Source organism: Abramis brama, assembly GCF_963993115.1.
Source record: "Abramis brama genome assembly, chromosome: 3".
NCBI classification, from domain to species: domain Eukaryota; kingdom Metazoa; phylum Chordata; class Actinopteri; order Cypriniformes; family Leuciscidae; genus Abramis; species Abramis brama.
In genome coordinates, this window is record NC_139965.1 from 24,293,831 (window position 1) to 24,316,462 (window position 22,632).

At 38.3% G+C, this 22,632-nt stretch overlaps 4 protein-coding genes across 4 annotated transcripts; 3 read left to right on the top strand and 1 right to left on the bottom strand.

Moving 5' to 3' along the window:
* Positions 1 to 9: 9 nt before the first annotated feature.
* ogfod1 (2-oxoglutarate and iron-dependent oxygenase domain containing 1) lies at positions 10 to 6,295 on the top strand. The gene is made up of 13 exons (XM_084108915.1): positions 10 to 226; positions 387 to 532; positions 606 to 652; positions 732 to 832; positions 937 to 1,053; positions 1,543 to 1,634; positions 1,763 to 1,891; positions 3,177 to 3,290; positions 4,913 to 4,992; positions 5,135 to 5,385; positions 5,467 to 5,583; positions 5,721 to 5,779; positions 5,872 to 6,295. The coding sequence occupies exons 1-13, from the start codon at positions 70 to 72 to the stop codon at positions 6,028 to 6,030; spliced, it is 1,569 nt and encodes a 522-aa protein (XP_083965041.1). The 5' UTR covers positions 10 to 69; the 3' UTR covers positions 6,031 to 6,295.
* A 368-nt stretch (positions 6,296 to 6,663) lies between these two features.
* On the bottom strand, positions 6,664 to 9,749 carry fbxl8 (F-box and leucine-rich repeat protein 8). The gene is made up of 2 exons (XM_084108916.1): positions 9,496 to 9,749; positions 6,664 to 8,891 (listed from the first exon to the last, which is right to left on the bottom strand). The coding sequence occupies exons 1-2, from the start codon at positions 9,630 to 9,632 to the stop codon at positions 7,925 to 7,927; spliced, it is 1,104 nt and encodes a 367-aa protein (XP_083965042.1). The 5' UTR covers positions 9,633 to 9,749; the 3' UTR covers positions 6,664 to 7,924.
* A 150-nt stretch (positions 9,750 to 9,899) lies between these two features.
* On the top strand, positions 9,900 to 13,858 carry tradd (tnfrsf1a-associated via death domain). Its single transcript, XM_084108597.1, has 6 exons — positions 9,900 to 10,020; positions 10,496 to 10,543; positions 10,630 to 10,783; positions 10,931 to 11,211; positions 13,058 to 13,184; positions 13,346 to 13,858. The coding sequence occupies exons 2-6, from the start codon at positions 10,523 to 10,525 to the stop codon at positions 13,642 to 13,644; spliced, it is 882 nt and encodes a 293-aa protein (XP_083964723.1). The 5' UTR covers positions 9,900 to 10,020; positions 10,496 to 10,522; the 3' UTR covers positions 13,645 to 13,858.
* A 3,315-nt stretch (positions 13,859 to 17,173) lies between these two features.
* Positions 17,174 to 22,435, top strand: gnao1b (guanine nucleotide binding protein (G protein), alpha activating activity polypeptide O, b). The gene is made up of 8 exons (XM_084107647.1): positions 17,174 to 17,529; positions 17,661 to 17,703; positions 18,692 to 18,833; positions 19,355 to 19,515; positions 19,650 to 19,778; positions 20,408 to 20,537; positions 20,827 to 20,980; positions 21,080 to 22,435. The coding sequence occupies exons 1-8, from the start codon at positions 17,412 to 17,414 to the stop codon at positions 21,265 to 21,267; spliced, it is 1,065 nt and encodes a 354-aa protein (XP_083963773.1). The 5' UTR covers positions 17,174 to 17,411; the 3' UTR covers positions 21,268 to 22,435.
* Positions 22,436 to 22,632: the final 197 nt, after the last annotated feature.

Consider the following 22,632-nt stretch of genomic DNA (forward strand, 5'->3'; position numbering starts at 1 on the left):
CCGCACGAAGAAGAGCAAAGGAAAAGAAAACAAAAGTCCCCCTGTGTTTATTTCCCTCATGGTCTTGTCATGTCACCTAAAAAACGACAGAATGATTCCGAAACGGGTAAAAAGAATAAGAAAGAGAAACGAGGTGAACTGGCGGTAATTAACTCGGATATGAGGGATCACGCTGTCCAGAAATGCATGACAGACGCATGGCAGAGGAAAGAGAGCTACTCTAATGGTATGTATGCCCACCCACGTGACACATTGAACTTGCATTACTTCAACAGTCATTTATATAGTTACTGTGAACAGAATCCATTTGCTTTTTAGAGGTAAAGCAAACTGGTTTGTCTATGTGTCATGTCTGTGAATCCCTCCTTTCTCTGGTCTCTGTCCAGGTAATATCCACCTGGATTGTGAGCCCTTCCCTCACTGTCAGATCACTCATTTCCTGCAGAATGAGAGCTTTGTGGAGAGTCTGCGGGCAGAGCTTCTGCAGCTGAATTTCAACAGCAAGTCAAATGACTTGTACAAGTTTCAACAGGTATCAGTCTAAATCATACTTATATTTTGTAAAGAAGCTGATGGTCAAGTACTGAAGTCTGTTTCTTCTGCAGTCAGATGATCTGAGAGAGAGAAAAGAACATCATGTCTCGCAAATAAGGTGCGTCAGAGTTCAAGTGAGCTTCTGTGTAAGAGTTTCTGTAAGAATTTTACTCATGTGTTGTTTGTTTGGATCTCAGGTCTGTGATTTTTGGGGAGTTTCGTGAGTGGTTGTCGGAGGTGCTGCAAGTGGATCTGGAGGCGACTGTTGATATATCCTGTGCCAAGTACGAGCATACGGGTAAAACATCTAACAACTTCTCAACCAATCACTGGAGTGTAGACGTGGAGATGATGTGCAGCTGGGTTTCTTGACGTCTCTCTCCCTCCCTGCTCTTTTTGCAGATGTTTTGCTGTGTCACGATGATGAGCTGGAGGGACGAAGAGTTGCATTTATCCTCTATCTTGTTCCTCCCTGGGACGTGAACGATGGAGGGACACTGGACCTGTTCAGCACGGATGGTGTGTGATTAAAAAAAAGAAGCAAAAATAGTGTCATTTTAGTCCCCACACTGCATAAAAAAATAATTTTCTTACTCAGTTTTTTGTCTTGTTTTCCAGTAGAAATATCTAAAGATTCTTAAATCAAGACATAATTCCTTGAGAAGCAAAATGACTTAAAAATTAGATCAAACTGATCAAAATTAGGTGAGTTTATGCTTAAAACGAGAAGAAAAAAACTGTTTATTTTTCTGACCCCACTACATGAAGATAGTTTTTTTTTTTTTTTTTTTTTAAGCATAAACTCACTTAATTTTGATCTTTTCAGAAAATAGTCATTTTGCTTCTCAAGTAAATGGATCTTGATTTAATTTTTTGATATTTGTAATGTTTTGCAGTAAAAAAATGTGTATTATTCAGCTTAAAATATTGCATAATCATGCATGGGGACAATGTCAATTTAGTTAATTGTTCGTTTGTTTACTAATTATTATTCTGTATATTTCACAGAACACTGTCAGCCAGTGACTGTTGTCAAGTCTCTGCTTCCTTGCTGGAACTCTCTGGTGTTTTTTGAAGTGTCCCCCATCTCCTTCCATCAGGTAAGCAGAACCATGTTAATTTAGTTTTTTTGTTATACTATTATAATATTTATTAATATTTTGATTGAATGTCCATTCATTAATGATTTACATAAATGATTTTTTAATGAAATGATCTGCAAGCTTAGGTGGCAGAGGTTCTTTCTGAGGAGAAGTGCCGTTTATCTCTGAGTGGATGGTTTCATGGCCCTTCCCTTCCAAGGCCCTCACGCTACATTGAACCCCCAGTTCCCCATCATACTCATATCCCCAGAGATGTAAGTCAAGTTAGCGTGACAGTGTGTTTTTGTTGTGTGACATGGCCAAATGACCAAGACTCACTCACTCAACTTATATTTCCTCTGTCTGAAGCACATTGGCCCTCATTTATCATTCTTGCGTAGAAATGGGCGTATATGTTGGCGTAAGATTATGCTTACACTCCTCTCACCGCCTGATTTATGAAACTGTGCGTACCTTTTAAATCCAGGTGTACGCAATACCTGCCCTTGATAAATGCCGCGGCTGAAAACGATCGTCATTAGAATAACACGCCCCTATATATTCAAGTCTCCGCTTCCCCCACGCCCTCATTTTACGCCATGGACACACGGAAGACAGCAAAGAAGAGAAACTTGGATGAGCAAATTACCTATCACAATGCATTATTTTACAGCACGTGTTTTGAAACAATTAGCATTTCATTTCATATCACGTCACATGTATTGGGGTGTACAATAGTGATGATGATGTGATGTGGAGTACCATTCATTCACATTAATAATTGCATGACCATTTGTAATATTCTTATTATTATTCTTATTATGATTTTTATTATTAATGACGCTTATTGTTATTTAGAAGAAGAATGTCGTTATTATTATTATTATTTGTATTATTATTATTATTATTTAAAAGAAGAAGAATGTCGTTTTTATTATTTTGTCAGTCTGAATAATTTTTTGGTCATTGAAAGCCTTTCATTACTGAACCCAGTCCGTGCGCACCTGCCGGGCCTAACCCTGGCCTAACCATCGTTTCAAAGAATAGTACAACGGCGAGCGCGTCGAGTATAAACGCCTCGTCCGTTTGGGGAGGTGCGCGCGCAGTCTGTGGAGACTCGCGCTGCAGAGCCAGGCGAAAGTATAAACAAGGCTTGAAACGTCAGGTAAAGCGCACAGGCTCGCAACTGAAGGAATACATATGCCTACAAATCAAATGCTTTGGTAAAGTCACACAAATTAAACCCTGAAGTCCATGTTGCACAAAAATAAACACTGAAGTTTATAATTACTACGCTGTTTTTTTTTTTACAGTGGGTCATAATATATCATATCTTTTAGTTTGTCAGTGCGTTTTGTGGTGTTAGGAATTGTTTTTCTGCGCATTTCCGCACTAACTCAAAACGTGCGTACACCACCTCCTGAGCTGGCGTAGGATTTGAGCGTGCCGTACGCCAACGTACATATTGATAAATCTCAAAGTCACCGTGGTTTTGGGTGTACGCTGGAAATTTGGTGTACGCACTTTTGATAAATGAGGGCCATTGTGTTTGTGTTATAGGAGAGTTTGCTATTTGAGTGGGTGAATGAGATGTACCTGGATCCACGCTATCAGGCTCGGGTACAGCAGGAATTCGAAGATAATTCCGAGATTTGCTTGCCTAGTTTCTTACAGGTTAGTCATCATCATCATCATAATTATTAATTACACAAAAATGTTCAATTATATTCAATGAACAGTAGTACACATACAAATGTACATCAGTGAATGGCTATGCACTGGTACATGGTTAGGAATTGTGTGTTTGTGTATGTATGTATATATATACACACTTTTAAATAAACTGTGACAGAAGAGGCTTTTATAAGACCCTTTTTGTCTGTGCTGTTGTGGAGGTCTATGTATAATTGATGGAAATGAGAAATTCCTGTAGATGTGAATTTTAGTGACATCCCACTAGAGGCATGTAGGCAAGTAAGTTTTAAATAATTAAGTGTTTAAGTTATTTATTTATAATTTTGCACATGTAAGAGTCACATTTGCAGACACTGCATGGAAGAATATTCTTCTGTTGTGCCATATGGACAATACCAATAGAGATGGATCTAAATTACAATAAAATGCTACTATTTTTCATATCCGTTAATGGTAACACTTCACAATTCGAGTTCAAGTTGTTAACATTAGCATTTTTAAATTTAAGTTAATGTTTATTTTATTTTATTTTTTTAGTCAACATGAAATGGAAATTCATCTATTTTCTAAATGCATGTTTTTGATCTTACGGTGAGTTATTTATCCATACATCCGTTTAATTGAAAAAAAAAAAATTTGACTTCATCATTTTTAATAAAAATGTCTAAATTCCACGTATATGCCGAGGTTTCCATCATTTAGTCAAAAAATAAATTCGCCTCTTTCTTACGACCGACCGCAAGCTTGCATTTAGAGCTGCCTCCGTCCAATCAACAACCAATGGATTGAACCAAGACCCCGCCCTTCATTTTTTTCCCCCTATAATTTTTCACTCTGATGTACGTCACAATACAGAGGATCTGCCTCTACTTCTGTTACATTGCAACTTTAAAGGTTGTATCAGTGATTTCAGGCCCAAATTTTTTTTTTTATCACATTCATCTAATCTTTCCTAACGATCCGCTAGCTGCCCGCCCCATAAGCATGCCGTCAAAAAAACGCGTCTCTGTAGGCAGCCTAGGCTCTGAGATCTGCACACAAAAACAATTGGTTTCACCAACCACTCAAGACCAAAACAAATAGTGTTCCAACCAATCACCGACAGGGGGAGGGTGTTGTGAGGTTTTGTGAGGGTGTCCGACTCATGGTATGGCAGCAAAGTTTCTTGATTATTACGCAGGAATGAGAGTGTAGTTCCTAGCCATATCAGCCTATAAAATCGCAACTTTTCATTTTCCGTCGGTCTTAGTACACAATGTAACTACAGAAGAGTCAAGTTTTAAATAGGAAAAATATCGAAACTCTTTGGTCATTTTTTTGAGAGAGATGCTAATGGTCCTGTCCAATTCAATGATCTATGCTAAGCTATGCTAAAAGTGGTACCGCCAGACCCGGAGTTCGGCTGAATGGATTCGAAAACGGTAAAACTCAACTGTTTAACTCTGGGGGAGTTGTAAAATGAGCCTATTTCCAAAAAAAGTGGAGTATCCCTTTAAGACACTAAAGGCATCAACTAATGAAAGCAAATTGAATCTTATAGGAAACTGTTACATATTTCCACACACTTGCATGTATCTATAATGCTAATATCCTGAATTAAGGAGGAGAAACTGAGGCAGGTGCGCAGTGCATTGCAGTCATCTGAAATCCAGTGGGAGAGGAGGGGACGGCCCAATAAGAGGTGAGATCCAACCCACCCGTCTTTTGTGTGATAATATTTCAACTATTAATTTCTTCCTGTCTCTGCATGTTTTATTTTCTGGTGGTAAGTGTCATGTGATTTGTTTATATGCCTGTGTACTAATGACTGTCACTGTGTTTAGGTGTTATGGCTGTGCTGATATGCAGAGCTTCCCAACTTGTGTACAGGAGTGCTGGGAACTCCTCTCCTCTGAGCCGTTCTTCATCCTCTTATCCAACCTGACCGGCCTCAGTCTACACTATCTGTGCATCAACGAGGATGAGAGCGAAGATGGAAAGAGTGAGACAGAAAGCAGAGATGGAGAGGAAAATACACAAGCAGGGGGTTCCAGTGCTGGTGCCGATGCTTCGTCAGCTGAGAAGAAAGACAAAGGTGATCAGTGTGTGCATGTGTTGTTTCTGCAAAGATCAATCTTTACATCGACAGTGATTTACATGTGTTGTATTCATGCAGGACCGCCTACTTGTGTAGGAGAACTGCGTTGCTGGGCACATGGGGACTATACATTGTTACATGACTGTGTCAAAAGAGAGTATGCATTGGATCTGCAGCTTCACATGGGCTGTGCAGGTACGTAATCTTGACGTGTATGTGCGTCTTTACTATTAGTTGATTAGTGTCTTCAGTATGATTAAGTTGTGATTGAGATAAAAAAAGTGGAAAAAAAAGTGCAAGAGCATGAGTCAGAAATCAGTCTGTTTTTTCAGGGTGGAAGTCAGAGTTTGGGGGATATACGTCCTATATTGCACATGATGAAGATGAGGAGGTAAGTGATGTCACAATTTGTTGTTATAATTTATGCAGATCCAGCAGGACTAGTGCAGATTATTTATTCTGTTGACGCTGTGTTTTCTTTAGCTCCTCACAGTGTATCCTGAAGATAACTCCCTCGCTCTGGTATACAGAGACAAAGACACCCTCAAGTTCATCAAGCATATCAATAATAACAGCTCCAGCCACCTTTCTTCCCAGAATACCACAGCTTTCTATGACTTCTCTTTTAACTACTATGAATGATGAGAGAAAATCGGATGTTTGACTGGCTGACTGATTGTATGTGAGTTGTGAAAGCAAAGTGCATTGGCTATACATTTCGGATCAATTTGAGTTCAATATACACAGACATGAGTTTGGTATTCAAGAGGCACATTCATTTTTGAATGTGCAAGTATTTCAATCCCAACTACAAAAATTCTGTTACATTTGATGCTCAAAATGAAATGTAATCATTTAGTTGTTGAAAGAGTCAATAAATGTTTAATAAAAAACATTTGAATAATGACATTTGTGTTCATTTGATTGTGCCCATTTTGTTATACCATAGAACTATAACGGGCGAGTTCCAAAAGTCTAAAAACATTAGTGACCGTTTCCTTTTTCATTCTTTTCCAATTTAGAGATAGTTTACCAAAAAGAAAACTCACTCTCATTCCTCATTTATGACTTTCTTTCTTCTGTCCCTTCATTCTAAACATGTATGCACTTCTTTATTCTGTGGAACATAAAAGAAGATATTTTGAGAAATGTCTCATTGTTTTTTGTCCATACAAGTGAAGTCAACGGGCTTCAATGTCAAAATATCTTCTTTTGTGTGTACAAGTTTGGAATGACATGAGGGTGAATAAATGATGACAGAATTATTATATTTTTGGGTGTAATACCCTTTTAAGGCAAGGCAAGTTTATTTATATAACACATGTCATACACAATGGTAATTCAAAGTGCTTTACATAGAATAAATTAAAATAATCAAAAGAAATAAGAATAATTAAAACAGTTTAGAATAAAAAATAAAATAAAAAAACAGTACAAACAGTCGGATGAACAGCGGCACAGTGCTCATTCAGTAAATGCACAGCTAAACAGATGTGTTTTGAGTCTGGATTTGAATGTGACTACTGTAGGAGCACATCTGATCTCTTCTGGAAGCTCAGGCATAGTAGCTAAAAGCAGACTCTCCTTGCTTTGAGTGAACCCTTGGTATTTCTAGCTGATATGATCCTAATGATCTGAGTGATCTGTTGGGTTTATATTCAGTGAGCATATCTGCAATGTATTGAGGTCCTAGGCCATTGAATGATTTATATACCAGTAATCATACTTTAAAATCAATCCTAAATGTAACTGGGAGCCAGTGTAAAGACCTGAGGACTGGTGTGATATGTTCATATTTTCTAGTTTTGCTCAGATCCTGGCGGCAGCGTTCTGTATGAGCTGCAACTGTCTTATGGTCTTTCTGGGAAGGCCAGTGAGGAGTCCATTACAATAATCCACCCTGCTGGTGATGAAAGCATAAACAGGTCTTGACTGGAAACAAAGCATCTAATTCTTGAAATATTTTTCAGGTGATAGTATGCTGATTTAGTTATTGCTTTGACATGACTACTGAAACTAAGGTCTGACTCTAGTGACATACCAAGATTCCTGACTTGATGTTTAGTTGTTTGACCCCTAGAGTGAAGGTATGCGTTCACCTTGAGAACTTCATCTTTGTTTCCAAATGCAATGACTTAAGTTTTGTCTTTGTTTAACTGAAGAAAGTTTTGGCACATCCAACTGTTGACTTCATCAATGCATTGGCACAGGGAGTCAATGGGGCTGTAATTGTTAGGCGATAGGGCCAAGTAGATCTGTGTGTCATCCGCATAGCTGTGGTAAGCAAATTGGTTCTTTTTTATTATTTTAATACAAACAATTTCATAAGTTATATTTGAGTGCATTTTAATTGAAAAATGCACATGATTTCAGTTTTGAATGAGTAAATGATGACAGAATTATTACATTTTTGGTATTATACTTTTGACAAAAGAACCTTGTAAAAATCATACTCAAGCCACGAAGCCAGTAGAGTACATAGTGCTTAGTGTGTGAATTACATTATCTAATCATGTGCAAAGAGTGCTTGAGAGCATTACTTTAGTTTTGTACAGGTCCAGGGGTGAGGCTCTTTGTGTGTTTTGAGTGTGTATCTGTAGAGATTTGGACAGTTTGTGATGAACGCTGTGATCACTTCTTGTGAGACCACACAATAACAGTGAACCTCTTGGAGCTTGATGCATTGCTTTGCTAAAGCTATCAACACACAGTTTAGTTCAGAAGACGCAGTCGTCTGCAGCTCCAGAAACTCTAGCGTGGTTGCGTAGCTCTGCCCGACTATCCGAACCTCATTCAACAGCAATGTCCAAGTAAGCAGCCGAAGACACCGAACAGGGATGCTGGGCTGCAGTACTCCTGGGACGTGCAATTCGGGTAGGGTGTGGTCCAGCTCAAGTTCCACCCAGAGACGTGGGTGTCTCAGTTTTAACTCTAACCATATCTGGTCACAGAGAGGCAGGGTGTATTTGAGTGAGCGTTCGCAACGGAGCTCTAGTTTCTTTAATGCTGGTCGTTCTGGCAACATGAGATCTTTAAAGACGTCTTGTGATAGACTAGCCTGAAAAACTCCAAGAATATTGAGTGACGGGCAGGACTTCAGCACTTGCCTTAGGGTCTCCGCGTTGACGCCACACACCAGAGAATGATTGTTGATATAAAGACTTCGCAGAGCAGGGCAAAGCATGGCAACGCTCCTGACGAAGGAGTCGCTGAGGGTGAAGGGCACACCCTTTAGGTCAAGCAGGGTTAGGGACGACCCATTCGTCAGTATGTCCACTAAGCCTTGCTGCAGGTCCTGACCAGCATAAAAGAGGGGTGTGTTCCCCACACAACAGATGGAAAGTCCTTGCAGCCGCCCATCACCCCTGGCAATCGCCTGCCGCAGCACCCACAGTGCTGTTTTGCGATTGGCTGGATCGGTCAGACTCATGATCAGTTTCAAATTTCTGACCAGTGACAGAAGAGCAGAATATCTTTCAGGGACACTGGTTCCTGAGTCACACCTAAGACAGAGATAAAACGTGTAAAACAAAGCACGGCAAGTATTATCTCTTCGTGTATGGCACAAAGTCTTCACTAATGACATAATATGCTTTTATCAGCATATAACCTTTGGTCAAATATGAGGGCACAGAGAATGAAAAAAAAATCACAAGAGATCTCGATTCTCTTTAATCACTAAATTGTTTCTCCTCAACAGCAAAGGAGATTATTATGAGAAATTGAGACTTTTACTTAAGTCACCTGCTTCTCAAATGTTCTCACACCTCAGAAGTCTCACATTAGTTTCCAACAGTTTCAGAAGATCTCAACACTGTGCTCTGATTTGCCAAGATATCAGTCTACAACCAAAAGTAAGAAATTAATATAAATTCAAACATCTCTCATCAAATTGGATTTATAATTTAGGGTTGTCTTTCTAGTTATAAAGTCAACTCTGTATGTATTATTATTTCTCCTGATAATTATTAGGAGAAACATGAGACAAAGTTGATACTTGCAATATAATTAAGATCTCCACTACGTTTCTCAATATACAAAAGTGCAACATCTTGGTAATAAAATGTTTCTCTAGGAGGGTTTTGCTTGTATCTCATGGATTCTTACCTGACTTCAGTATCTTTCCATGAGCTTGGATGTGTCATGATATTAGACCAAGCCTTACAAACAGTAAATGCGTTGCATTTGTCCTGTAAAGGCAGGAAAGAAAAAATATGTGCAAGGACCTCTTCTGGCAGATCCATTCCCAGTAGAGCCCAGTCAGCCGCCAGTTAAAATACGCTTACAAAAAGGTTATCTGATGTCATAACAAGAAACACCTCAGATGATTCTGCTGTCTGCATGCATGTCTGTCAGACTGCAAAAAAAACAAAAACGTTCTCAAACTTCTATACTTCCTCCTGCGTCACGAGTTCCGTTGTTAAACACGGCGGTGGACACAGATTTTGAGCTTTTAGCCAATCATCATAGAATGTGCGAGATATTTAGCCAATCAGATCCTTGCATATTTTAGTGGGTGTGTCTTAGTAGCGGCCAAGATAGTGCATCGACACCTCGAAAGTTTCCTTCGTGTATGTTTACAGGCCTGTTTAGACTTCCTTACCTTTCAGACAAAGTTCACCAAATCGTTGTGTAAGTAACATGTAATGTATATAACAAAGCGCAGGTTTTATATTCGCTATTATGTGAAGTGGAGGTAAGCAGGGTTGTGTTATGTTAAACTTTTGTTCACGTGAACAGTAAAATGTATAAAAAATAAAAGCCACGAGACGTGCGAGCGAGCTTTTGTATAGGTTTTATCCACTGACCTCTCAAAAATGTTAATTTTTTTTTAAAAATAATTAAAAGTTTGTTGTAATGTGACGCATCACATTACCTGTAAACATGTGCATCGCATTTCTGTAGCAATCACCAACGTCTGACCCCATTTATTTAACAGTGTCGACCATCAAGCTCGCAACCTTATAAGGAAGTGGTTACATGCTGGAAACACAAAATAATGTTTTTTTTATGCTAGTCTAATTAGATCCACAAGGAGTTCTGCTTTGTTTTCACAATTTCTTTCTGTGTGTGTTTTACAAACTGATTTGTTTGTTCACATTCACAGGACTTGAGACAAGAGTTTGATCAGAAGATGGACAGTATAGACACTAAGGTACATTGTGTTTAATTTTGTGTCTGTCCAGTTGTTGTTGTATGTGAATTAACAATGTGTGTGAATGATTTCATCTTCATCTGCAGAGGTTAAATGACAGCAACACCAATGATCGTGAATTTTCAGGGTGTGCTGTACTCTTCCTGGGGTGTAGCAGTCCAGAACACAACCTTCTATCGCTTTACAAAAACGAACAAGGGAAATTCGGTGTGTTCAAGGTTATTAAACTCACCCTTACAGGTAAGAGTTGATAGTAGTGGCCACCAAGTGCATATCAAGTTAATCAAATTATACCGGAATTAAAAAAGTATGGCGTTTTGTGTATACGGTAGATTTAACAACGTATTTGGGTTGCAAATGATACAATTCTAATTGTCTTTGATCCAGATTCTGTTGGTGGACTGGAGGGGTACGAAATCCTAAAACTGCACGATGCTGATCCCTTCCTTGGGGTGGAACTTAAATTCATGTCTGTGCCTCCCTGTCAGCGATTCCTGGAGAGCTATGCATGTGGTTCACTCGCTCAGTTTCTGTCCCAGCATGCCTCACGTCTTCTCACTCTTCTTGATGGGGTTGTCATGGAAACACAGCTCAAGGCAGGAATACATACACTGGACCAAAACCTTCAAGACCTAGAGATCTGTCTGGATCACATACGCCAGTCGCAGGTACGTGTGTATGTGTATGGTGATCTGATCGCCAGGCTAGCTTAGTACCGGTCTTTACTTTTACGAGCAGCTAATTGCGTGAAACTTGCATGTGCATCTTCCATTCTGCGTCAAATCTTCACAATATTAAAATGCACTTTATTCTTCAGTGCAAACACTGACATTCTCACTGATATTGCTATAATTCACAACTTCAATAAGGACAGCAATTAAGAAATATTAATTGAGCGATTGGCCTCTGATATTGCTATAATTCACTGCTTCAGTAAGGACAGCACATAAGAAATGTTAATTCAGCATGTTCTTGACATTTTCAGCTCTGAGAAGAAACTACAGGTTCATAGATCGAAGATAAGTTGATTAGGTCATATAAGCATGTTTCAAACCACTGCCTCCATGTCACGTTTTCTATACTAAATAACATATGTGAATGTTAAAACGTATGTACTGTTCTTAAACCAGTTTACTATGGTTGTGTGGTAAATGTGGTGTTGGAAACAACTGTGTAGTGTCAGCAAGTTAAACAATTTAAATTGTTACAAGTAACAGTATTGTAATATTATGTTTCAATGACAGTGAAAACAACAAAAAAGCTTAATTTTGGTGCAGTGATTCTCAGCTGGACATTTCAACTGGAGATTCAACACAAAACCAGATTGACATGCAATCAAACACTGAAATGTATTCTTAACATGAATACAACAAAAATATAGGTTGAAATGAATAGAAAAAATGTGTTAGTTTTATAGTTGGTAAAATAAAAAAAAGGTAGTAAAATAATTGCCTTCTAAATTGATGGTTAAATGTTCTTCACTGCAGTGTTTTTGAGGATAAGCGGATGTCACAACTGTCAAGCTTAATTTGTGCTGTATAGTTTAATTGGATTCACTTGCTGGACTTGATGTCAACAACAAAAGGCATGGGAAGCATTTTCTCCTTTTTAAATGTCGATAAGCACATTTATTTTTCTATACTGTCAATCTATCTACAATTATGTGGTTGCATTTTTATCATTTGCTATGATAAATTACATTTCACTAATGTAAAATCAGAAATGCTTGTTGCCGGACTGAGATTTCAGAGTTTGTTGCTGAAAAAAACAAACAAATGAGACTAAAATAAAACACACCACTGAAGTGAATTCAGTTTGACTTTTGACAAAGTGACTTTTCATGAGCCATCTTATGCCCAAACTAGTCAGGTCTAACATCAGGGGTATAAGCAAAAGGCCTCTGACTGCTTGTATTGTCAAGTCACCTTTACTTATACAGCACATACAGTTTGTTTTCAAAGCAGCGTTACAGTATTAAACAGGTAAATAATGATCAGTGATGCAAACAGAATTCAGTTCTGCTGTAAAGCAGCTCTAGAAAGACAATAGTGCCATTGTTCAGTTGAAATCAGTTCAGTGTTGATTCAGTTCAATAACTGTGTAAAGTTCATCACTTATGGAATGAGTTCAGTTCCTCTATAAATATATGATCTCATCCGATAGTGTCAGTGCAGTCAAATCAATAACATTGCAGAATATTAAATGTATTGCTCTATAAAGCCGTCCTTCTCTGTCCTGATATCATCATGGACTTTGTGTCTGCAAACATCTTTTTTCTTCAGCAGAAGTATGGTGGTATCTGAACCAGTCCGAAGTATCAGTCTTGCTCTGATGAAAACAGTGAGAGAATATCTCTTTATTGTAAAGCCCCCAGTGGAATTAAGTTAAATCTCTTTTCTTTGAACTAAACAGCTGCTGGGGGGAGCCTTACCTTCTATGGATGTAAAAAATAACGGTTCAGAAATGTTTTTGAATACTGTGCTTTTAGTTGAATTGACAGATGATGTTTTGTAGCCTGTGCGTTTGCGAGATGATGAGGTCACGCAGTTGGAGCAGCAGCTGCAGAACAGCTACGGTCCTCCCAGTCAACCAACGCAGGAGCTGCCCAGGAACTGCTTTCTGTTTCAGAAAAGAGTTTTCGGTGAGTTTTAAGTATTTAAATGTATGTGATGATGCATTACTGAGTGTATAGCTTTTGTATAAAAATGTACATGTATTTCTATGATCACAGTTTAGTTTTCACGTTTAAATATTTGTAAATATTTTTAAATAATATTTTTTTCTCCTCCATCCCTATCTTAGATGATAGGCCTTTGACTTCAGCAGACCAGCAACGGTTTGCTGCTCATGTGGGACGGGATTGGAAACGAGTGGGACGGGCTTTACAAAAGAACTGCCGTGCCTTAAAAGGCCCTGCTATCGACAATCTGGCCTATGAGTACGAGAGGGAAGGGCTTTATGAACAGGCCTATCAACTGCTTGGACGTTTTATCCAGTCAGAGGGCAGGAGTGCCAAACTGAGCCGTCTTATCAGTGCACTAGAGGAGACCAAATTGACCAGCATGGCAGAGATCATGTTGGGCATTCAGCCACGAGATTGAGACTGTAAGAGAATGAATGAATGGTGTGTGTTGTTTTTGTACGTGTGACTGTTAAGACATATAGCTACATTTGAAGAGTGTGCACTCTCAATTTTGTGAGTTTTTTTTCATCATGACCTTATAATTTCTATCTGTCTCCTACTTGAAATTGTTTCACAATCACCTGTCATCTGCTCAAAATGAAATGCATTTTAAATAAAGGGTTTTTCATGCATATTTCATGCATGTTTCCAGATTTGTCCGCCACACTGTCCTGTCTCCATCTTTATCTTAGAGTCATTATGTGCATAAGAGCAACAAACGGAAGATGCTAAAAACAGCATCACTTTAACTTCAAGAACTTTGAATTGCCCTCAGCATTGAAGGGAGCAGTGTTATTGTTAGAAGGCACTTAGTGTAGCGGGACCGTTGCTACAGCAGAGCTAATATGGATCGACTTTTTATCGGTACGATACATGAAATCACGCATACGTTAAAGACAACTGGAAACGCAGAGCTTGAAACCACTTTAAAAATGAAAATTCCTGTTATGCATATTAATGATATTACTGAACTATAGATGACTTTCATAATAATGTTTCTAAATCAACTGCTTTCTAGTCCAAAGGCATGTTTAATCTGATTATAAAACTGGTCCTCTGAGTATAGGTCAACTATATTGATCTCATTTTTTAAAAAAGACTATGAAGGATAAATATGAGATGAGGCATTATTAAAGTGTGGAATGTATCCTGGTGGAATGTATATTGCTTTTAGAAATTAAATCCTGAAATCAATATTCTGCAGTTCTATAAATAAACACTAACCTTACAATAGGGTATTACTTCTTAGTTTTTAGCTGATAAGATTGAGGATTTCCGGTTGTGTGGCTTTTTTGTTTTTTTTCTGAAGAAAAAGGTGTGGGTGTAATGAAGTTGTGTCATTAGACAAATAATCAGTTGGGCGAAAATGAAAAAAGTCAACATCTGGATCTGATTGCGTTCTAATATGATATGAGATGCCATTATTCTTAGAAATTAATTTTAGCTTAATGGTATCTATTGAGGGCGTTCAGATTAATGAAATGGATGAGGCCTTTCTCCATTAAAGCATTATGCAGACCTGCCATTAAAGTATTACATGGTTAAGAGATCATATTCATTTTAGTTATGGGGATTTAGAAGCTCCTAGTCGTTTTCTAGAGTGAAATCTAACATTTTCATTTACGAAAAACCTGGTGATTAAATACCAGAGAAAATGTTACTCAGCTGTTCCGTTGTTACATGCCTGGTCGCGTTTTGTTAGATGTTTTATTTAGGATTTCATTTTGCAAAAATGTAGAGATTTGCTTAGTTTATTTCACTCAAAATATAAACCCTACTCACATATGATTATGCAATGATATTTCAACATACTTGTGACGTTACAGCTTATGGAGGAGGGTCTGTGATTTTGTCTCCACCCTGGTAATAAAGATAAAAGCATGTTAAGCAGGCTATGTGGCTCGATATTGCTCTCATCTTAGTAAAGTAATCCATCAGAGTGACCTGTGTGTGTGTCACTGGTGTGTTCAGAAAGTGAACAGTCCTTTGCAGTTAGGTCTGGGCTTGGCATGAAATCAAAACTAAAGTTATGTATTCCATTCTCCCCTCCCCATGGGCACATTTCAAAGAATCAGTCAGATATTCATCTTTACCTAGAGGTCTATGCATTTTTCTGTTATGTGAATTTCGCGAATAAAATTTCCGAATATTAAAATGCACTTTACGTTCTTCAGTGCAAATAGTGACAGTCTCCCCAACAAACCCAAATAATAATACAGTTTCTAAGTGTGAAATGATTATGTATGTGCATGCATTTATTTTAAAGTCATGAGAGAGGATATCTTAAGAATTCCAGAGATTTGCACTACTAGTAGATATTAAAAACTCACTGTGTGATCTCATCTTTCAAAGCATTTCACCCATATAACAGTTGCTGAAGCACAAACTTAAAGTATTATTATGTGTTGAAATCCAACATCAGAACATCTGGCTCATATACCAGGGGTTAGGTATTAGAGAAATCCACAGGAATCTTTTAGAGCTGTAAGACTATGAGTGTGTGGGGAGGATTGGGTTGGGGATGCTTTTATATAAATAAAACTGGTAGAACCCATGCAATGCCAAGGTTATGGTTAAGGTTATTGGATCCTAGGGAAAATGTATACTTTTAAAATGTTTATCTTGAATGCACTTTAAGTTGTTTAAAGCATCTTCCAATTGCATAAATATGAATGTAATAGTTAAAAGCATCACTGCACAAATAAGAGTTATTGAATGACTGATCAAACGGGTGAGGCATTAGAGAAGAACACAGGAATCTTGGAGAATTCTGCAAGAATAGTTTTTTTTTTTTTGTGATATAGACATTTTTGAATGTCTCAAATACACATAGGCTATATAAATATAATTATGTAGGCTATTGTCTGTTCCATCAGTGTGTTGGTGCATTTAAAGGGATAGTTCACCAAAATGAAAATTCTGTCATCATTTACTCACCCTCAAGTTGTTCCAAACCTGTATGAATTTCTTTCTTCTGATGAACACAAAAATTATATATCAGATATTTTGAAAAAAGTAAACAAACAAACACAGAAATTCTTCAAAATATCTTATTTTGTGTTCAGCAGAAGAAAGAAATTCATACAGGGTTAGAACAACTTGAGGGGGAGTAAATGATGACAGAATTTTCATTTTTGGGTGAGAGTCACACACACAAATGCATTTATACAACAGTTCTGTAGACAAATAATTGATATTGACTAACTTATTTTTTTTTCTAATAAAAAAAATTGCCCAATTTGTTCGATAAATTTCTGCTAAATGAAGAAAGTTTAGAATGAGCCTAAAGCATTTAGTTTTTGCATGTTTCAGAGTCCAAGTGTTGCACAGACTAAAAGCCGGGCTGGAATGGAATGTGAGTGGACAAGCAACCCAGAAACCCAGCTCAAAGCCAGTCAAATTAAAGGACTGGACCTTTCCCCAATCTGTAATAACTAGACTGGGAAAAGAACATGATTGTTTTATTAACTATTTTAAATTAAAATAATACTAATTGTATCAAATAAATTATTGAATAAATTAAGCCCCTAATAAGAAACACTTCACAAAATTATTGAAAACAAAGCTATTAAAATATGTTTTAAAAAACAATGATTTCGAGATTTTTCTTTTTATTGAAATACAAAATATTAGAAACATCCAAACATGGCACCCATATTACCATACTGAAACAGCCACCCTGTGGAGGAAGGCTCTGCACAATGCACAATACATAAATAGGCCTTCCTGGCTGCTGTAATACCACAAAACATAAAAAGATAAGTAAAATGAATGTGTAAAAACGTGGGAAATATCCAATATGTCTACAAATATATCATGCAGCATGCAAGCTCAGTGCTTTTTATTTCGACTGCCACAAAACAGATGTGGCCGAGCCCTGCTCCTCCTGTGACGTCAGCGCGATGAGAGGGGTTTGCCCCTCGCGCATTAGGAGGGAACTACAGGATGAGACGAGCTCGTGCAGGCTGTCACTGCCGCCGCCCAATAGACACCCTCGATCCGGAGCGCGAGCAGGACGACCTCCTCCCAACCAAGAGGCCGGAGTGTGAGCCTGTTCCTGACCTCAATTCGGCTTGGATGCTTTAGCAACATTCGGCAGACTGAGCAAGCGAGAAAGGAGAGAGTGTGGGACAGAGACGGATATTTAGGATTCAGCTCTCGCGCGTCCCGACTCCCGGTCTTGCAATGGGATGTACGTTAAGTGCCGAGGAGCGCGCGGCTCTGGACCGGAGCAGAGCGATCGAGAAAAACCTGAAGGAAGACGGATTAAGCGCAGCCAGAGAAGTCAAATTACTGCTGCTGGGTAAGTCGTGAGGTTTCAGTGGCCGATTTGCAATGAGTGCATTGAATAAGGATGCTGCAGGTAAGTGTGTGTGTGTGTGTGTGTGTGTGTGTGTGTGTGTGACAGCACTGACACAGCCTGTGTCTCCGCAGGCGGAGGGGAGTCGGGGAAGAGCACCATCGTCAAACAGATGAAGTAAGTGCGTTTTTTTTTTTTTTTTACATACTCAGTGATTTTGGGCGGTTGAGGGTTGGGATCTGTTTGTCTCGCGCTGTTCATTGTGTGGTAGTGCTGAAACACAAGCTTACCCCCCCCCAAGAGACAACGCTGTGAGTGAGGGAGTGAGTGAGTGAGTGTTAGTCTCATGTGTGCAGTGAAGCTTGAGAGTGCGCGAGTGCCTTGTCGTTGTTTTTGCCGTCCTGGGCTCCAAAGATCCTTAATGTTTCACGTTTTTGTCATTGCATTTAATCTGGGACCGGTTTTTGTGTGTTATTCCATGTTATGCATTAGGGCCTTGTGTTCATTTTGCCCTCTGTGTGTGCTTGAGAGAGAGAGAGAGAGAGAGAGAGAGGGAGTTTGTGTGTGTGAGGCATTAGAATCTTTCTCTGTATTAATCTTAATGGGTTGCTTTTAGTGCTTGATCCCTGCAGTCTCGTTTAGCGTTATCCGCCCATTAAACGGATTTACCGGGACTATGCCACCTAACCTTACATTTTCATAACTACAGATGCACATACATATACAATCATTACATATACAACCATTGCATTTTCACCAAATGCATTGTTTTATTAAATACCTAGTTAAATAAAATACAATTTTACAGATATCATGCACCAGCATCATTTCTAAGCACACACAACTAAATCTCAGAGCTTCAATATATTTTGAGGTTATAAATACACTAGTTGCATTTTAACTTCTTTATTACAGTTATCCAGTTATTGCATAGTTACAGTTTAACTTGTGGTTTAAAATATTAAAGTGACCAACAACTTGTGCTACGCAACCTGTAGAAGCGCAAAACAGATTATTGCTTAATCTCTAATCATACTAATTTTGCCATCACATATCCCAGTCATACAGATATATGCGCAGTATTGTGTCAGTTCTGTTGACCTGTCGTGTTTGTATGGTGCGTGTGTGTCTATAATGGCTTTTCTCTGTTGTGTGTTTGCGTCAGGATTATCCATGAAGATGGGTTCTCCGGAGATGATGTAAAGCAGTTTAAACCTGTGGTCTATAGCAACACCCTTCAGAGTCTCGCCGCCATCTTGAAAGCTATGGAAACTCTTGGTATAGAGTATGCAAACAAAGACAGAAATGTATGTATACACACATGCAGCACACACTCTTGTGAACTGACTTTAGAACTACACAGAGATAATGGAGCGCAAGTGGTGTGATAGAAGAAGATTACCGTAAATATTCAGATGCAATAAATGTTTTATTGTTTGATCCTCAAACATTTTCAAAGCAATTACTGAATCTAAAAGTTGTTCAAACCTCTTTATTCTTAATAATATAATTGTATTGATACAACAATACAAGAAAACAGAACACAACAGTTAGTGTACCTACCGTTAATGTACCTAGTGTGCACGCTTGTTTTGATTTGCAGTGTTCTTTAATGTTTGCATTAGATTTTCCTGGTGATTGACCTCACCTTGTATTACCCAAACCCTCCTTCTCACATGATGCACTGAGTTACAGTGACACCTAGTGCATGAGATTAGGAAAAATCATTGTGGTTGCCAAAGCAGTGCACATTTAGTGGGTGTCCCTCTACACACTTATATGCATTAAACACTACAGGATGTTTTTAACCTTTTGCAAATGTTTATAGGCAGATGCTAAGATGGTGTTTGATGTGGTCAGTCGAATGGAAGACACAGAGCCATACTCAACAGAACTGCTGGCTGCCATGATACATCTTTGGACTGATGCTGGAACTCAAGCTTGCTTTGGCCGTTCTCGAGAGTATCAGCTTAATGACTCCGCCCAATAGTGAGTCCCTCTGTTATACACACACAAATCCAATGAGATGGTGCAATGAGCATGTCACTGTCAGGTGTAATGTTCAACACCCTATATATCATAATACGTTATTTAAGAATGCACATGGCCGCTCTGTGTTTCAGTTACCTAGACAGTTTGCAGCGCATTGGCTCTCCAGATTACCTCCCCACTGAACAGGATATTCTCCGAACCAGAGTCAAAACTACTGGCATCGTTGAGACAAATTTTTCCTTCAAGAACCTTAACTTTAGGTATCTATTAAGTTATGCATTTCTTGTGAATTACATGTATTATTTATTGTGAATTTAAAAATAAGATTTTAAGATTTTTCTGCACCTCCTAAAAAGGTACAAACTCATATCTGCATAATATTAGTAAATATATAGAGCTGAACCTCAGCTGGTTCATCAGTACATATATATATATTGTCATATCACCCAGCCCTAAAACTGCTTAGTGTAAATTATAAGACATTATAAGCATGTTAATATGAGTTTCTGCAAAGCTGCATTGAAACAGTTTATTGTAAAAAAGTGCTTTACAAATCTGACTTGACTCATATATATATTTTTTTTTACATGTTAATTCTAAAAAATAAATACTGGGAATATTTTGTTGAATAAAATATAACACTCAGATGTTAAGTCTTTATAATTGTCCTCAAAGTCTATTTGTGAAAATGACATAAGGAATTGAAAAATTAAGATTTCTTTTCATTCTCTTTTAGATGGGACTTTTGGACAAATCTTTGGTCGACCTATTTTGTTTCTTAACATGCATTATGAGTTTGGACTTGATTTGATAGTGTTTTGTGTGTGTGCACACATGCGTGTGCATGGCTTCACATGTGTCCTGAAAGTGTGTGATGTTCCGTCCCCAGGCTGTTTGATGTGGGGGGACAGAGATCAGAGAGGAAAAAATGGATTCACTGCTTTGAGGATGTGACAGCCATTATCTTCTGTGTGGCACTGAGTGGTTACGACCAAATGCTCCATGAAGACGAGACCACGGTGAACTACTGCACTCAGATCATTTAGACAGCTTGCATACTCACATTATGACATTTAATGGTAAATTAACTTTAAGCAATAAGTTTAGGTTCTCTAAAACAATCCCTTGACGGTCAACCTAAAATTGATTTATCACCAAATTAGAGAGGAATCCTACTGTTTTTACTAACCATATATATGTTTTATAAAAATATATATTTTTAATATAAATTGTATTGATTTATGCTAATTATTCAGTTCCAAAAATGCAAATATGTTTGATTCAGTGTCTTCTCTCTCTTCTCTGCAGAACCGTATGCATGAGTCTCTTATGCTCTTTGACTCTATATGTAACAATAAGTTCTTTGTTGACACGTCCATCATCCTTTTCCTCAATAAGAAGGACCTTTTTGCAATAAAGATTGTAAAATCTCCCCTGAATATCTGCTTCCCAGAATACACAGGTACAACAACCATGCACAAATCTGTACAATGTACAGATATGAAAAAGGCTTGAAAACTCTGTTTATCAACTTCTCATCGTGTCTTCATCTTTCCGACAGGCCCAAATACATTCGAAGCCGCGGCTACGTATGTACAAGGTCAGTTTGAAAGCAAGAATCGCTCTCCTAATAAAGAGATCTACTGTCATCTAACCTGCGCTACAGACACAGGAAACATCCAAGTGGTCTTTGATGCTGTTACTGACATCATCATCGCCAATAACCTGCGTGGCTGTGGCCTCTACTGAGCTCCGACTCCACTTGTTGCCCTTCGAAATGGTAACAAGTGACTGAACTGACACCCCTGTGACATTGGCCAAGGCACTCCCTTATTTCATTTCACTCTGTCAATTTTTGTCTTTTGTTCAGAATATGTATCCCTTATTTTCTTTTGTAGTTTGTCAGTCCATTGCTGGAGTAAATAACGTATGGGTGTGCATGTATAGTGTAAAATGAGTGTTCGGCCGGGCATAGATGCTTTAAGCATGAGTGCATGTGTGTGAGTGTCAGTCACAACGAGTGAGAGTGTTTGTCAGGTGATAACACACAAAGGTTCTCTGCTGTGTAAGAGACTTCCAAGTGCTGACATGATCCTAAACGAAATCCTGAAAGGATCTGTGGCTCTTGTAGGCTTTTCTTAAGATCCAGAAATGTCTGTGACTGAGAGCAAGATATAAGGTGAATCATTTAGCAGAGCCGAATGTCATTTCAGAAACTGATTGTTGTCCAGGGGCAGCTCTTAAGCCAAAGTTGTTTGAGACCTGGCGTCGCCCCTTATTGGGTCTCTGCTCACTGGCTTCGGGCTGTGACATAAAATGCCTTTCAGCGAATGAAGCCTCTTACAAAGTGTGATGTTGACAACATTCTCACTCAACATGAGCACAAATAGTTCAAAATCTGTTCATTTCTGTATAAATTATTCTGTAGTTTATTTATTTATATAATTATAAGCGCATGTATTTACATATTTTGTATCGCCCCACACTTTGTGCACCCTATCAATGTCGGGCTACGAATACAAACAAACTAGCTTGCAGACTTTAGATGGAGAACAGCGTAAATATTAAGACTGTAATTCAGACTCATATATAACTGAATTACTGAACGAATGAGCTATCGCTTCTTTTTATCTCTCTCTCTTCAACTGATGACGTAATAACGTGTGAGAGTGTGTACAGATGCGTGTGTGATGCATGCACACTCTTTATTCAACCATGACCTGTTACTTAACCCAGATTTCTTTTCCCGTTTCCCTCCTCTTTTTCTCCGCTGTGGATGATTTTTTGTTTTTTTTGTTTGGTGCACTGAATGTTCTCCTTTACTCCCTTGGGGTAATACTGCACTGTACTGCTGGGTTTAGTCTTCTGACCGACCAATGAAATGTTTACATTAAAAAAGAAAACACTTTAGCACCAATTGCTGGCTGTGCATTGATTTGTTTGACCCTCCCTTTACGTGGTTAATGTATTTTAACCTGCAGTTATCAATAATTATAATATTACAGTACAGTAGTAACATAAATAGATCAAATAACATCAGTGTGAAAGAGAAGAATATTATAATATCTCAGCAAATACAGAACGCTCCCCTAAAGTTCACAATATGGGTCCCAT